The sequence below is a fragment of the Solenopsis invicta genome, chromosome 4 (genome assembly GCF_016802725.1).
Source record: "Solenopsis invicta isolate M01_SB chromosome 4, UNIL_Sinv_3.0, whole genome shotgun sequence".
In the NCBI taxonomy this organism is placed as follows: Eukaryota; Metazoa; Arthropoda; class Insecta; order Hymenoptera; family Formicidae; genus Solenopsis; species Solenopsis invicta.
The window spans coordinates 16,653,360-16,670,404 of NC_052667.1; the positions used below are offsets into that span (position 1 = coordinate 16,653,360).

At 30.6% G+C, this 17,045-nt stretch overlaps 2 protein-coding genes and 1 long non-coding RNA gene across 5 annotated transcripts in view; 2 read left to right on the forward strand and 1 right to left on the reverse strand.

The window, feature by feature from the left end:
• The first annotated feature begins 1,868 nt into the window (after positions 1-1,868).
• LOC113003468 lies at positions 1,869-2,807 on the forward strand. The gene is made up of 3 exons (XR_005574585.1): positions 1,869-2,039; positions 2,125-2,243; positions 2,330-2,807. It is a non-coding gene; the product is annotated as an uncharacterized LOC113003468 (long non-coding RNA).
• Positions 2,679-17,045, reverse strand: part of LOC120357578 (methionine aminopeptidase 1D, mitochondrial-like) — a 217,515-nt gene continuing 203,148 nt past the window's right edge. Inside the window, exons 4-7 of the mRNA XM_039448364.1 lie at positions 3,570-3,642; positions 3,331-3,484; positions 3,126-3,236; positions 2,679-2,940 (exon numbers count right to left, since the gene is read on the reverse strand). Coding sequence (XP_039304298.1) covers positions 2,840-2,940; positions 3,126-3,236; positions 3,331-3,484; positions 3,570-3,642 — 439 coding nt within the window. The 3' untranslated portion in view covers positions 2,679-2,839. The remainder of the gene's footprint in view (positions 2,941-3,125; positions 3,237-3,330; positions 3,485-3,569; positions 3,643-17,045) is intronic.
• Positions 4,739-6,319, forward strand: LOC105193749. 3 transcript variants are annotated; one of them, XM_011158324.3, is made up of 2 exons: positions 4,739-5,003; positions 5,079-5,372. In XM_011158324.3, exons 1-2 carry the CDS (start codon positions 4,749-4,751, stop codon positions 5,133-5,135), a joined length of 312 nt encoding a protein of 103 aa, XP_011156626.1. In that variant the 5' UTR covers positions 4,739-4,748; the 3' UTR covers positions 5,136-5,372. The 3 variants fall into 3 exon arrangements, with proteins under 3 accessions (XP_011156626.1, XP_039303795.1, XP_025989464.1); XM_039447861.1 differs by having other exon boundaries at positions 4,740-5,003; positions 5,079-6,319; XM_026133679.2 differs by having other exon boundaries at positions 4,743-5,003; positions 5,095-6,319.

The following is a 17,045-nucleotide window of genomic DNA, read 5'->3' on the forward strand; positions in this document are numbered from 1 at the left end:
CCTTACTCACGAAAATGTCTTTGGAAGAAGGGAAGCCAGATCCTGTCACATAGAGGATAAAATATTCGTTGCACCACCGAACTTATGACAAGTGATTTATTTATTCCAATTATGTTTGCACCCATTGCTTGTGCGACAGCATTGAAAATATTACATTCTCCATGGAGGTAAAAAATGATTATTTCAGTGTAATCTTTAGCTTTATATATATATATATATATATATTTTTTTTTTTTCCTAACTTAATACATGCGTTGTTTCTAGGTGAATTAATTTGGCGTCAACAATGTGCGAGATTTAATACCAAATGGACGTAATACAGTTATTGTTATGGAAAAGATTTATGTATACATATATAAAGCTAAAGATTACACTGAAATAATCATTTTTTACCTCCATGGAGAATGTAATATTTTCAATGCTGTCGCACAAGCAATGGGTGCAAACATAATTGGAATAAATAAATCACTTGTCATAAGTTCGGTGGTGCAACGAATATTTTATCCTCTATGTGACAGGATCTGGTTTCCCTTCTTCCAAAGACATTTTCGTGAGTAAGGTAGCTTTCCCTTCTTCTAATAAACCAGTCTTCATATCCTTTTAAGAAATAATGCAATAGATAAATATTATAATAAAATATAAAGAGCCGCATACTTTAAAATAATATTACCTTCAATAGTTCCAGCTTTTCTCAACTGGTGGTCTGTCTGGCCAAGAACTCGCCAATAAATCAAGAATTTGAATATCAAATTCATTCTTCATCACTTTACCATCCATCTGTTTCAAAATGTTGCGTGCTTGTTGCATCAATGGACCAGAAAGTGATACCTATGCAAATAATAAATTGTATATTTATTACAAAATTTTTCTTACGTCTTACGTAATTAAACTAAAATCTTATTTACCTTTCTTTCAATATCATCCTTGTATCTTCTACTTCTTCTAAAAATAAGAAAAAGTTAGCTTTAATTAATAAATAACACATTTTTCGTATCGACTTTGGTCTAATTGAGCTTTATAAATTCGTTGTTACAACAACGATGATCTGAGATGCTTAGATGTAGTTAAATAAATTATAATTATAACTGTAACAAATATTTAAAATTTTAATTTTTTATATTTATTGTAGTTATAATTTATTTAACTACATCTAAGCATCTCAGCTCATCGTTGCTGTAATGACGAATATATAAAGCTCAATTAGACCAAAGCCGATCCTATACGAAAAATGTGCGAATATTTTTTTATAAACTCTATTTGAAAAATATTTGCGAGTATACTTATCTTATATTTCCTCCAAGGTACCCAAATTTTCTTTGTGACACCTTGTATATCAACGTTTGACATTTCGCGCTAACCTCCACAACTGCAGTCGTTCTCATCTCTCGTTATAGTTGCGCGTTCAGAAATGCATCTAAAAAAAAGTGTCGCAACTATAATGAAAGCGACTGTACAGTCGTTTTCATTATAGTTGCGACACTTTTTTTTGGATGCATTTCTGAACGCGCAACTATAACGAGAGATGAGAACGACTGTAGTTGTGGAGGTTAGCGCGAAATATCAAACGTTGGTATACAAGATGTCGCAAATGAAATTTGGGTACCTTGGAGGAAATATAAGATAAGTATACTCGCAAATATTTTTCAAATAGATTTTTTAAAAAAATATTCGCACATTTTCCGTATTTGATCGGTTTTAATCTAATTAAGTTTATAAATTCGTCATTACAACACGATGAGCTGAGATGCTTAGATGTAGTTAAATAAATTGTAACTGTAACGAATATTAAAAATTAACATTTTAAGTATTTGTTACAATTATAATTATAATTTATTTAACTACATCTAAGCATCTCTGATCATCGTTGTTGTAATGACAAATTTATAAAGCTCAATTAGACCAAAGCCAATCCAATAGAAAAAGATGTGTTATTTATTAATTAAAACTAACTTTTTCTTTTTTGCAGAAGTAGAGAGCACACAAGGATGAGACATTGGAAGCCTTTGCAAGAAGGTGATATATTCAATGTTGATATAACAGTAAGTAGTCTCATCTTTTATGAAAAACGTTCTATAAAATTGTATTCTTTTCCTAGTTAAAAAAAATTATAATTACAAATTATAGGTTTATCTTAATGGCTATCTCGGCGATTGCTCATGTTTCAAGTTGGTGAGGAAGCTATTCAACTTCTGTATAAAGTAATGCAAGTTCTTTTTTACAGAGACGCAAGATCTTTCCCAAAGGTACATTAACAAAATTCCTATGTATATATCTTACAGACCAATAATTTCAACTACATTGTTAACAATCTGCTTGCCCTGCTTTTCAGTATCATCTTGCCATTATCACGAAAGAAAAAGAAGTTGAAAAACAAGGGCCGCTAACTTTGGAGAGCTATTAGGGACCTGCAATTCTATAAAATTTTTGTTTTCTTATTTAAAATAAACTTAATAAAAAATCTAGAGTAAAGATCCATTTCTTTAATTGAATAAATTGAAAGAAGTTTTCAATTATATATTTATTTGCATTACATGTACAAAAGACTAAGAAAATATTGATTCTGGTAACCGTATTGATAATCTTCATTCTAACAGACATAAATTTTATCTAACTTTTATTTTTACATATAAAAACACAAGATAGTACTTGTAAGATTAAAACGCATATGTGCAAATTAATTTATGTATGCTAAAAATAATATATTTCATAGGTACTTTTTATATAAAATAGCAATAATATTGATTGTACATTAAAGTGTTAGCACTTTGCATCCAGTATCTGTTATTAAAATTGTATGTTCAACTTGAGCTGTCCTAAAATTATCAATAGTACAAGTTGTCTATCCATCTTCCAGAATTTCAATCTGCGTTGTTCCTTGACTTAAAGCTGGTTCAATAGTAAATGTCATATCTGGTTTTATTTTGTCAGAAAAATCATTTGCTGTAAAATAAAAAAGAGGCGTTAAAATATCAGTATACATATAAGACAATTTAATATTTACAGTTATGTAGAAATTTATTTTAAAAGCAAGATATATTTGATCTATAAATTGGAATTAGATAATTTCTATTAGTCATATGCCAATGCGCGTTAATATTGATAGTAACAAAATATTTTCACTGTACCGAAGTGATAAATGTCTGGAGCACCATGAAAGTAAGTTCCGATACCACGACCCAAAAGTGCAGGTATTACATTCAAATTGTGTTTATTTGTTGTCTCTTCTATTACATTACCTGAAAACAAAATAGAAAAATTATACAAAATGATAAAAATGAATGTTATAGCATATAACCAAATTAAGATTTTTAATCATGTACAAATTATTACCAATATTGCAGAAATATTCATTTGATTTGCATATTTCAATAGCTGACTTTAAACACAATTCTGTGATTATTACCAATCGTTTGCCTTCAGAATGTACCTCACCAAAACATTGAAACATGACTGAGCAATCGTCGTGATAGCCATTACGATAAACCTATAATTTGCAATTATAATTTTTTTTAACTAGGAAAAGAATACAATTTTATAAAACGTTTTTCATAAAAGATGAGACTACTTACTGTTATATTAACATTGAGTATATCACCTTCTTGCAAAGGCTTCCAATGTCTCATCCTTGTGTGCTCTCTACTTCTGCAAAAAAGAAAAAGTTAGTTTTAATTAATAAATAACACATCTTCTTGTATTGGATTGGCTTTGGTCTAATTGAGCTTTATAAATTCGTCATTACAACAACGATGATCAGAGATGCTTAGATGTAGTTAAATAAATTATAATTATAGCTGTAACAAATACTTAAAATGTTAATTTTTAATATTTGTTACAGTTACAATTTATTTAACTATATCTAAGCATCTCAGCTCATCGTGTTGTAATGACGAATTTATAAACTTAATTAGATTAAAACCGATCAAATACGGAAAATGTGCGAATATTTTTTTAAAAAATCTATTTGAAAAATATTTGCGAGTATACTTATCTTATATTTCCTCCAAGGTACCCAAATTTTATTTGCGACACCTTGTATACCAACGTTTGATATTTCGCGCTAACCTCCACAACTACAGTCGTTCTCATCTCTCGTTATAGTTGCGCGTTCAGAAATGCATCCAAAAAAAAGTGTCGCAACTATAATGAAAACGACTGTACATACGAGGCCCTTTAATAATCAAATCGTCCCCGCGAATCAAGATTGATCAAGATAGGAGACGGGTATCAGTAAAATTGAACTTGGAACTTGGAAATGTTGAGGTGCGACATTTGGATCTATTATTATAGTATCTGTTAAAAATTTTACATTTGGTAATGCTTTTCTTTTATTGGTTTTTCTTTAGATTAAAAATTATATTTTATCAATATTTTTATTTATAGGTTAATCTCATAATGAATTGTAAATAATAAAGGGCCTCGCACATGAAATTTATAACAGAGCATAAGCGTAGCATAAGGCCTTTGGACCAATGGAAATCTTATGTAAATCAGTATGGCGACTTTATGCTGGATGCTCATTGGTTCATCGGTCTTATGTTGTGCTTATGGCTCAATGCACACAGGACGCGTCAACGCGTTACGCGTGGCGAATAGCCAATCATTCTTTTGCTTTCTTATTTCTTGTCATAAAAACGAAAAAATGATTGGCTATTCGCCACGCGTAACGCGTTGACGCTTCCTGTGTGCATTGAGCCTATGTATGTTATGCATTTCATGTGCGAGGCCCTTAATTCAATACACACACACCCATGCGCGCGCGGATGCGCATGTGTGTTCTCTTTTATATTGATATGGATGCAGATATATTAAGAGCAATATTAAAAAGTTGGGATTATGCAGACAATGTTCAATCAGAGGAATACAAGTATGTGCCAAAGAAAACTTTGCTTTGCATACAATCTGATACAGTATTGAGTACTTTATGTACATCATTGAGCAATCTTTTGTGTTATAAAATATCCAAGGAAGCTTATCAACGTTATTCAGTTCGATTGTTGATAATCGTATGTTGATTTATTAAAATATGAATTAATGTATTTTAAATTGTTTCTTAAATTATCTTATAATCGATATTTTAGTGTGATTATGTTATAGGATGTTTTACGGAATTGGTGCAGAACAACAAACAATTTTAAACATTTGAAGATATTTACGTGTAAAGGAAATAACTTGAGATTTACGAGTATTCTTTTAGACAAATATCTCGCAGATGACATCTTGAATGAACACTACACAGTGGACACTTTGATGGGTTTAACTGTTTCTGTAATGCACCTGTCGATTAAAAATACCATTTTTTTACAATATGTCAATCGATTGCTTGTGACACTTTTACAACTGGAAGCAAATGATAAAGTTGAAAGACTATTAAATAATGCTCTATACTCAAATTTGCATCTTAAATTATCCACAAAGGAAAAAATATATGCTTCACAGAAATTTAAATTAGTAGAAGAACCTTTGCTCAATAGTTTTATATGCATGTTTCCCGATTTAAAGGATAATTGTGTAGATGAATTAAGTAACGAAGTAATGCTAAACAAATTATTAGAACTTAGCGCTAAGTCTGCATACATTTTTCAATTGATGTTTAATTTTTTAAAAGAACTATTAGTTGAGCTGCAATATGCATCTGCAGTCCTAAATTTCATAGATTCAATGATAAAGCGAGTATCTATTTGTTGTGAAAATCAAAATAAAGATATATTGGATCTTTATCCCAGGAAACTGCATTTTTGTATAATTTTATTAAAAATAAAGCCGAAGTACCATACGATGCAGACACAAAAATATACTTTGCAGATTATGAAACAAATTTATGATAAAAATAAGAATGTTTCATTAATTTTAATGTCCCACTTTCTTGAGTGGTTAGAGTGTTTTACATATTATATTACTAATAATGTACAAAATTAACTAGGAAAAAATAATATAGTAAGTTAGTTAATAATATATATAGTTAATAATATAGTGTTTATTATTATAAATAATTCTATGTAATGTTAATATAATTATTTTTTTATTAATTGTAATAATATATGTAATACTTCAGTAACAATAAGTCTTGTTTTTTAAAAAATTACGGAAGTATATTTAAACGACAGATCTTTAATGTAAAATAAAATAAAATATTTTTGCTGAACTTTATCATACTTTTGAGAAAATTAAGTGCTAAATATTGATATTTTGGTTGATTTGTGAAATTTATATTGAAAATAATTGTTTATATTTTTAAAATAAATAGGAGAGAGTGAGGTAAGTTGGACCTATTTTTTGCTCTGTACAAGGCGCAAATAAAGTGCGATTGTAAAAACCGAAAGTGCCATTGAAAAAAATAATTTAATTCCCTTCATTTTTGCTTTACACCATTTGGACGTATTTTTCATCTATATTGAACTATAATGGAAAATGTAAAAACGCTTTTTCCAGTCCCAATTGGAATCATTGATTCCAAATCTGACTACCTCCTGTTCGAAATCTAACAGTTCTATTTTTATCTACTATCAAAATTTTAAAAGATTTTAATATATTTTTTTTAGTATTGCATAAAAACGAGCAATTTAAAGCCAAAAATAATTTGAAGGCTCCTGGGTACTTACCGCGGCCATATTGAAGTCGTGACGTCAGAAGCAAAAAATAGCGTGAAGCAACATGTAATTTTGTCCGACGTGCCATTTGTAAATAAAGTCAATTTGAATAAAACAGACTACTCAGATGACTTTAAAACACTAATAAAAATGGGTCAAGACTATTCTTTTTCCGCCTAGTAGTTGATAAATAGTTGTAAAAAGCATCTCAGATAACAAAATGCGCGCATAGCGAGTTCACGGAGCGCGGATACCGTGCGGATTATCCGCACGGTGTGAGCTCAGTATCCGACAGATGCGTCATCATATGAGAATCATATCGGTTGCACGCGGGCGGTACTCATGCGTGCGAGCGATATGAGTCTCAGATGTGTTCTCCAAATGAGACTCATATTGCTTGCATGCTTGCATACGGCACTCAAAAATTCTAATCATTACCCATTTTTTTCACGTCCTAATCAGCACACAATATTTAAAAAATGTTTTTAAAAACTTTTGAAATAACAAAACTTTTCAAAAACGTTAAAATTAATAGATTCATGTCTCTTTTTATATTAAACAATTTTTTTTAATATTTAGGTTTTTTCTTAAGAATTTTTTTTTCAAAATTTCCACGCGATCACTCATCCAAGTTGCGACCCCGGTGAACGTTGCTTGAACTCTGTGATCGCTGCGAACTGATCTCTCGTGATGATATGTAAACACTTGGTGCTAATACATGTATGTACACTAGGTTCCACCGATGCCTTAACTCATGAACTTGTACGCATGTCAAGGCATATCGATATAGTAAATTCGGCGTGTTCCGACTCAAGATTTTTTTACATTTCATGCCTATCATCTGACGATTATACTCAATTAAATTATTAACAACAATTTACCTCTTTTTGGTTTTAGTTAAATTTTTCTTACATTAAAGTATATAATCAATTTTTAAGTCGAAATTAAATGTAATTGGTTTACTTTAAAAAAATTAATAAATATTGATAATGTAAATGTTATATTAAATTTTAAAATATATATGTATTTTATATGATTTTTAAACGCAATTTAAATGTTATTTAATTTAACTAATACTCTGTAGATGCTTAAATTTTTTAATCAATTTTAATCGATAGATTTTTCTATAAATTTAATATAAAGACATTAAACTATTTTTCAATTTTTATGATTTAATGACATAAGGTTTTCAATTCATAGATATGAAATTAGACTTTGGACCTTAATAATATTACTCTTAGACATTAATAAAAATATCTTTTACATTTATTTTTGATGCAAATTTTGATTATAAAGAATGAAAATAACATTTAAACATTTTTTTGGCCCTGATTTCGTTGATGGACCACCTTAACAAAATTACATGTGAAACTCTGTTCCCAACTCCTACAAAAAATATTTTTTCAGATTTTTTTCAAAAAATAGGCCACAATGAAATAATTTAAAATAATAACATTTTTTTTGTCAATTTTTATCGCAAAATGAGCAGGTAAATTATTTCTGTCAGCTCTTTAACGTTTTATTTGTCTACAAAATTCATATTAAAATATTTTGCTGATCACAAGTTGAAAGTTAGTAATAGCTAAATTTTTTTCAATTTTTATAATTCCATAACATAAGGTTTTTATTTCATAAATATGAAATAAATGCTTACGTTGTGGAATTATAAAAATTAAAAAGTTATTTAGTTATCGCTAACTTCAACTTGTGATCAGCAAAACATTACAATACGGAATATAGATAAATAAAACGTTAAAGAGCTGGTAGAAATAATTTATCTGCTCATTTTTTGAAGAAAATTAATAAAAAAAATGTTATTTTAATTTTGTTCATTATAGCGCATCTTTTGAAAAAATTTGATAAAAATATATTTTGTAGAAATTGGAAACAAAGACAACATATGTAATTTTTTCATGGTAGTAAATCAACAAAATCACGGTGGAAAAAACGTTTAACAGTTATTTTCATTTTTTCTTAAATCGAAATTTGCATTGAAAGCAAATGTAAAAAATATTTTTATTAATGTCTAAGTGTAATTGATTTTTCAGAAGTTTTCAAAATTTTATTTGATTTGTTACTAAAAAAATCGTGAAAATGTAAAAAAAATCGTTTTTTCGCTCTATCTTGGGCACGTCTTCATATAGAAAGAAGGCCAACTCGAAAAGCCGTAGAGGCACTTTTACTATACTTATTCCGTTAGGCCTTTTATTAATTTTTAAAAAATCATTTCAAAATCGTGAAAAAACATCCCCATTTGAATATGGATTTGATCCAATTTTAAATAATCAAATACCCTTCAGAATTCAATTTCTCTTAATTTGATTAATTTTCTTAATCTTTGATATTGAAATTACCTTATTAATTCCTCTCATTTATTTATTTAAATTCATTAATTTGTCTATAATGTTATCCTCATTCTTTATCTTATTTACTTTACTTATACATCTTGAATTTATAGAAAAATCTATCGATTGAAAAATTCAAGCATCTACAGAGTATTAGGTAAATTAAATAACATTTAAATTGCATTTAAAAATCATATAAAATACATAAATATTTTAAAATTTAATATAACATTTATATTATTATCAATATTTATTAATTTTCTTAAAGTAAACCAATTACATTTAATTTCGACTTAAAAATTGATTATATACTTTAATGTAAGAAAAATTTAACTAAAACCAAAAAGAGGTAAATTGTTAATAATTTAATTGAGTATAATCGTCAGATGATAGGCATGAAATGTAAAAAAATCTTGAGTCGGAACACGCCGAATTTACTATATCGATATGCCTTGACAGCGTACAAGTTCATGTGTTAAGGCATCGGTGGAACCTAGTGTACACCCAAGGACTTTGATTCTGTCCATGGGGAAATTTTCCAAACTGAGAAATCACCACTTTCTACATACAGTTTATGATTAATGTAACGACTAGATTTTATTGGTAGTTACGTTAATCATAAACTGTAAGTATGTAGAAAGATAGCGACTTCTTAGTTTGGAAAATTTCCCCATGGACAGAATCAAAGTCCTTGGGTGTACATACATGATAGATCAGGTCAATATATGTTATCGAAAAGACAAAATATATACAGGGTGGGGGAAAAGTACTGGAACAGCAAAATATCTCGAAAATTAAGTATTTTAGAAGAAAGTGTTTTAGATAAAAGTTGTAGGGTTTCAAAAGATTTATTTACTAATATTATTAGTTTGACCTTAGATGGCGTTGCCAAGGTCAGATCAAAATCACATTAACTTTTTTAAATAGAACACGCTATTTTTGATTCCAGAATAGGTCTGGTCGAGTTGCTTGAATCCCCAAAAATTTTTGCACTCGAGATGAGATAAATATATATTCGATCGTAAGAAAGAGAGAGATGACAAAGAAATTAATTCAAAAAGGGCAGCAATACGAACAGGCCTAATTTAATAGCTAGTATCAGGATCTTTCCAAAACTCTACAAGAAAGTTTATTTTTGTTGAGTACTTTCCGAATTGTGAGGCTTGAAAGCTACAGTGTACTGTAACTTTCAAGCGTCATAACTCGGAAAGTATTTAATGAAAAATAACTTCTGATTGAAATTTATAGGTTACAATGGTATCACACAATCAAAGCATGAATTATTTCCAAAACCTTAACACTGCCGTTTATCGATAGTGCACGTGCTCTCATTTCTTTGTTTCCAGGTTCATGCTTAAAGTTTGGATCACGAATACGGTTGAAATTTATTTCAATGCCCCCACATTGTGAAATTGATTTTACATGATCCCACATTGCATTTAAGTTTTTTTCGCCCCCTCCCCTTTTCCCGCTTCCCCTCTCCCCAGGGATGGCAAAATGGGCGTTTTTAATGTTATGTATAGATAGTGTGATACCATTGTAACCTTGTAAATTTCAATCAGAAGTTATTTTTTATTAAGTACTTTTTATTAAGTACACTGTAGCTTTCAAGCGTCACAATTCGGAAAGTACTCAACAAAAATAAACTTTCTTGTAGAGTTTTGGAATGATCTTGCCACCAGCTATTAAATTCTTTAATAAAAAACAGCGTTTTTATTTAAAAAAGTTAATGTGATATTGATCTGACTTTGGCGACTCCATCCAAGGTCAAACTGATAATATTAGTAAATAGATTTTTTGAAACTCTACAACTTTTATCTGAAACACTTTTTTCTAAATTGTTTAGTTTTTGAGATATTTTGTTGTTCTGGCACTTTTCTCCCACACTGTATAATACAAGTATATTATTTATATAAATATATTGTAAGAGCGGGCCGGAAGGTTTTCAAAATCCCGTCTCACAAAGGAGAGGAGAACGTGCGAGCCGGAAAATATTAGGAAAGGAAATATCTCGTCACAATCCCTCTTGTGTCAGGAGCCGGAAGTACCGACGGAAAGGAGAGTAACTGGAATTAACTGCGCACCAGGAGTACAATGGCAGAACCGACTTTATTCACCGGTCGTGTACAGAAAAACCAAGGTCCGTGGATTGGCGTTGGAGCGGAAGGAAGGTCGTTGCATAGCCGCCATTTTCGAGACAGCGAGTCAGTGTTAGTGTATGTACGTAGATAGTAAGGTACTACAGCTATTAGTTGTGTGAGTGAGCGAGTGTGCAGTAAAAGTATGGCCGCCGCCATTTTCGTTCCACATCGTTGAAGTGGATGCAACGACCTTCCTTCCCCTCCAACGCCAATCCACGGACCTTGAGAAAAACGTGGCGGCCATGCCGCACTTAACGAGAGCTTCGACCATTCGACGAGTCTGATGCTTGCGATGATACACCCACGAGAGAGACCGCAGGGGCGCGCTAGTGAGCCTCGCAGGACCAATCGCATGGCGGTATACGTCTCACGTGGTTTGCAAAACCAATTGGGGCACGAGACAGAAGGTCACGTGACCCACGCAGCCAATCAGGCAAGCAATACGCAGGCAATAATCCGCTGACAACGCCACCGCAGTGGCGGCCGATTTGAAATTTATACCGAGTGAGCCGATTGCTCACTTACAATATATAATTAAGTTAATTTTTTACTGATTTTCATAGATGTTATTGAAACATTTTTTAAACGAATTTTAAAATCAATAATAATTAAAAAATAAATAGTTTAAATGTTTAAATAAGTAATAAATAAACATAATTTTATAGATAAAAAATAAATGAAATAATTAATATTAAACAAACATTAAATAAATATTAAATAAACATCTGAAAAATGCTTACTAAAATTATTTTTTAAATTAAATAGTTTATGAAAAATAAATGAAAAAATATTTAAAAAACGTTTACTTGAAAAAAATAAATATTAAATAAATATTAAATTAATATTTAATAAATGTTAAATTAATATTTTTGAAATTGTTGTTTCAAATGAAACATTAATGTAAAATAAATATTAAATTAATGTTAAATTAACGCTTTTAAAAAATGACTTTTCAAATAAACAATTAATGTGAAATAAATATTAAATTAAAGTTGAATAAATGTTAAATTAATGTTTTTAAAAAATGTTTTTTTAATGAAAAATTAATGTGAAATAAATATTAAATAAACGTGAAATAAACGTTAAATAAACGTTAAGTAAATATTGTAAGATTTGATATCAATTTGATATCAAAAGTAATAATAAGTAAGTAATCAAATATAAAACAATATATGATTCTTCAGATTAATGGTTTTCTTGGAATTCTTGGGTGCATAGATGGTTCTTACATTCCAATGCGTACACCTGCTCACAAAATCAAGTCGACATACGTAAATCGCCATGATATGCCTTCTTTGACACTGCAAGCAATATGTGATGCAAAGATGAGGTTTTTTGATGTTTTCACAGGGCCACCTAGTAAAGTTCATGATGCACGTGTTTTTAAATTATCTTTCATAAGTAATATGTTGCCAAATATATTTGAGAATGAATGGCATTTATTAGGCGATGCTGCCTATCCTTTAAAAAAGTACTTGATTACTTCTTATCGAGATTATGGAAACTTAATAGAGGAGCAACGAAATTTTAATTGCAAATTGTCTGTCTGGTAAATTTCATGAAGATGAACTAGATGATTTGTTAGAGGAAGTAGATGAACAATTTCAAAACATCAACAATAATTTAGAAGTAGGTAGAGATAATGATAGAGCTGCAGGTGAAGAAAAAAGAAATTTTTTAAGTGAAATATTACTTTAATTCCAACATACAGAAAGTTTTTTTAAGTGTTGAAACATATCACATTTAGTTCTTGAGGTTGATTTATTTTGATTTGTTTATCTAAAACATTATTTAAATATATACATATATTTAAAAATATTGTATTTAAATACTTAAGTATAATAATACTGCATTATATCACGTGTGCATACAACATAATATATTAAATGTATAAATGTATACTTTGTACTGTAACATTTTTATCTTTTATCTTTAATAAACTATTAACTCTATTAATATTTTTATTTTTTTTAACAAAACAAATCTGATTATAATGGATAATAAAAATAAAAAAACTTAATATTGTATTTAATGCTAAATTAAAAAAGAATAACTTTAACTTACGTATTTTTCTTAATATAAAAGTAAAAACAATTTTTTTCAAACTACTTATATAATATTATTATGTGATTAGAAATAACAGAAAATTAATATGGAAAACATTCTTTCTTTTATAATATATATTTTATAACATGACAAGTCTTAGGAATCTTTATAAACATTTTCTTTTTCAAGAAAACTTTTTAATAGTTTTATTTTCTCTTCGTGTCGTTCTTGCTTTTTCGTTTCTTGGTCTTTATGAATCTGAACTAAAGTTTCAAGTATGCTAGGCTTACCTTTTTTTTATTATTTTGGAAGCTTTTGATAAATCTGTATTTTTAACATTAATTTACAACATTATTTGCACTTTGTAATATTTTTGGCTCTACACTGTCATCTTTACCAGCAATCTTTTTAATTTCATTTTTAAAATTTACTTTAATTCTTTTTGATCCAAATGTTGAATTATTTTTCTCACTAATACGTTTTTTTCTAAGAATTGTTTTATAACGATTTTCACATTGGATATATGTTTTTCGTATTCCTAAAACTTTTTCTAAATCTTTTGTGATTTCTATCTACATTTTTTTTTATTTTTAAAATGTTTCATTGGACCAACCAATTTCAAATAATCAGCATATTTATCTAATAACAATCTAGTGCTTTTATCTAACCACTTATCAATAAGCTTGTTTTCTATTCCTGCACTAGACTGCACTGGAACGTTCCTTCTTGCTTTCACTAACTTTCAAATATATATCTATTTCATTTTAAGTGTACACTAATTCAGGGAGTTCAGGAACAGAAAACAAACGGAATGTTGCTTGAGGTACAGTCATGTTCATTATAGTTGCGACACTTTTTCTTAGATGCGTCTCTGAACACGCAACTATAACAAGAGCTGAGAACATGATTGGTTCTTACTTATGGATCCAACCAATTACGTTCGCCGCTTGACGAGCAAGGCTACATTCCAAAAACCATCAAAGAAAAAGTGTCGCAACTATAATGAACACGACTGTACACCCATGGAATTTAATTCTGTCCATGGGGAAATTTTCCAAACTAAGAAGTCGCCGGCGGGTACCGATAGCACACAAACCACTCACAATGGCAGATGCCTAGAGATTTTCCGTAGGTTGGGTTAGATAAGTCAAGATGATTGGTTGGTGGGCTATCGAGTTGTGCGCTATCGGAACCCTCCCAGAAGTCGCTATCTTTCTACATACTTACAGTTTTTGATTAACGTAACGACCAATAAAATCTAGTTGTTACATTAATCATAAACTGCGAGTATGTAGAAAGTGATGACTTCTCAATTTAGAAAATTTCCCCATGGACAGAATCAAATTCCATGGGTGTACTTGCACCCAATTCACTGTTTTCATTAACATGTGGAGATTTTTGTGTTTCGTCAGGGATTTCATATCCAGCCTGCAATAAATTTTCTTTAACTAGTATGTATGTACAGTCGTGTTCATTATAGTTGCGACACTTTTTCTTAGATGCGTTTCTGAACGCGCAACTATAACGAGAGCTGAGGACATGATTGGTTCTTACTTGTGGATCCAGCCAATTACGTTCGCCGCTCGATGAGCAAGGCTACATTCCAAAAACCATCAAAGAAAAAGTGTCGCAACTATAATGAACACGACTGTACATACACCCCATGGACAATTTTTAGAATCAAGTTTAGATATGAAATGTAAAATAGTTAGATCTCTGCAGAAACTAATTACACACTTGGTAAGGATTAAATATTTTTTTAATCGATATAGCATATCCCTCTCTTTGTATGTATTTTATATAATATTACAGGAGTATGCAAAACTTGTTTACAGATTATATTTACGTTAACCATCCAGAATGCCGCTGCAACATTGAACCACGTGACATCAAAAATAAAATATTATTCAGCTTGTAACGGTATGCGGTTTTGGTGTAAGGGTGCCGTCACATGGGGCGTAACTTGCGTAGCGTAATTTGCGTATTCTAGTAACTTCTAAAATACGTTACGCCATTTTAAAAGCCTTCTTTCACATGAAGCGTATTGGGGTGCGCACGATTGGACACCGCACGATTGGACATCACCACTCACTGCGGCCGATGCCTAGAGTTTTTCCGTTGGTTTGGTTAGATAAGTCAAGATGATTGGTTGGTGTCCAATCGTGCTGTGTCCAAAAGAGTGTCACCCAGCGTATTTCGCGGAATTTCAAGAAATGCGTATCTAATGCAATTAATTGCTGATGAGGATTTCTCTTGTACTCTCTAACAGAAATGCTAAACAAATTTACGATTGGTTTTTGTAATTTACGCATCTCGGAAAGTACGCTTCATGTGGAACTGATACTCTACACACTAGTATGGCTTTGTTTACACCGAATACTTGATACGCGAAATATTTAGTAACTTTCTATTCAATTATCTTAATTTCGGTAATAAATTTAATGAATAGTATATTAAGCTGGTACAATATGAATCATGATAATTAATTAAATATAGATATCACGTATACATTTACACGTATTGTCGAAATTAAAACAATTTAATAGAAAGTTACTTGTTAGTATGCGTGTCAAGTGTTTGGTGTAAACTAGGTCTATGTGTGAATCATCTATGTGCGAATCTAACCTGTGCGGGCATACATTCCTGTTACTTGTAATTTTCAAAAATTTATATACAGGTATGTATTTAAAACGAAATAAATATATGTTAGGCATTTAAGAAAAAGCAAACATTTTACATGCAAGAAATTCAAGCAACACGGACATATCTATTAATATACAACTATAACCTTAAAATTTTGTATCAATATATCGCAAGAAGGTTGGATATGACAGAATGTTATTACAGAATCGCTATTATAAATAATAAATTTGATATAAAACTGTTTCTTAATTTACCCTGATTTCATTATCCATCTTTCAATTTTGTTCTGCTTATTTAAGTAATACATGTGTTACCAATACATGTACGAGGTGTGATCAAAAAGTAAGGTGACTTTTCATTTTTATAAAAAAATATTCATTTATTCATCCAAAATTATGTTAGGTCCCCTTCAAAATAATCCCCCTCTGATACAATGTATTTGTGCCAGCGCTTTTTCCAGTCGTCAAAACATTTCTGAAATGCACTTTTGGTTATTGCCTTGAGCTCCTCCAGCGATGCAGCCTTAATCTCCTCAATTGTCGCAAATCTTCGTCCTTTCATAGGCCTTTTCAATTTTGGGAAGAGAAAAAAGTCGCAGGGGGCCAAGTCTGGTGAATACGGTGGCTGAGGCATGATGATAGTATTGTTTTTGGCCAAAAAAGTACTCACTAGTAACGACGTGTGCGCAGGTGCATTATCATGGTGCAGAATCCATGAATTTTCTTTCCACACTTCCGGACGTTTTTTTCTTATTGATTCACGCAAACGCCGCATAACCTCAAGGTAATACTCCTTGTTTACCGTACGACCTTGTGGTAGGAATTCTTGATGCACAACGCCATGGTAATCAAAGAAAACTGTGAGCAAAACCTTCACATTCGAACGAACTTGGCGTGCCTTTTTCGGTCTTGGCTCTCCTGGGCTCTTCTACTAGGATGATTGGGCTTTGGTTTTGACGTCATAACCATACACCCATGTTTCGTCACCAGTTATAACCTTTTTGAGCAGATCAGGATCATCATTGACGTCGTTCAACATGTCTTGGGCGATGTTCATGCGACGCTGCTTCTGATCAAAATTAAGCAGTTTTGGAACGAATTTCGCTGACACACGTGTCATAACATCCGTTAAAATTGATTGGCATGAGCCAAACGATATGTTAAGATCATCAACTATTTCTCTAATCGTGATTCGACGATTTTTCAACACAATTTCTTTCACTTCCTGAACATTTTCGTCAGTTTTTGACATGCTGGGGCGTCCAGAGCGAGGTTCATCGTTAA

Coding starts and splice junctions, on each gene's coding strand:
- LOC105193749 (XM_026133679.2), top strand. CDS start 4,749: ATGCGCGCGCGGATGCGCATGTGTGTTCTCTTTTATATTGATATGGAT. Junction 5,004..5,094: donor CAGTTCGATTGTTGATAATC/GTATGTTGATTT, acceptor ATTATGTTATAG/GATGTTTTACGGAATTGGTG.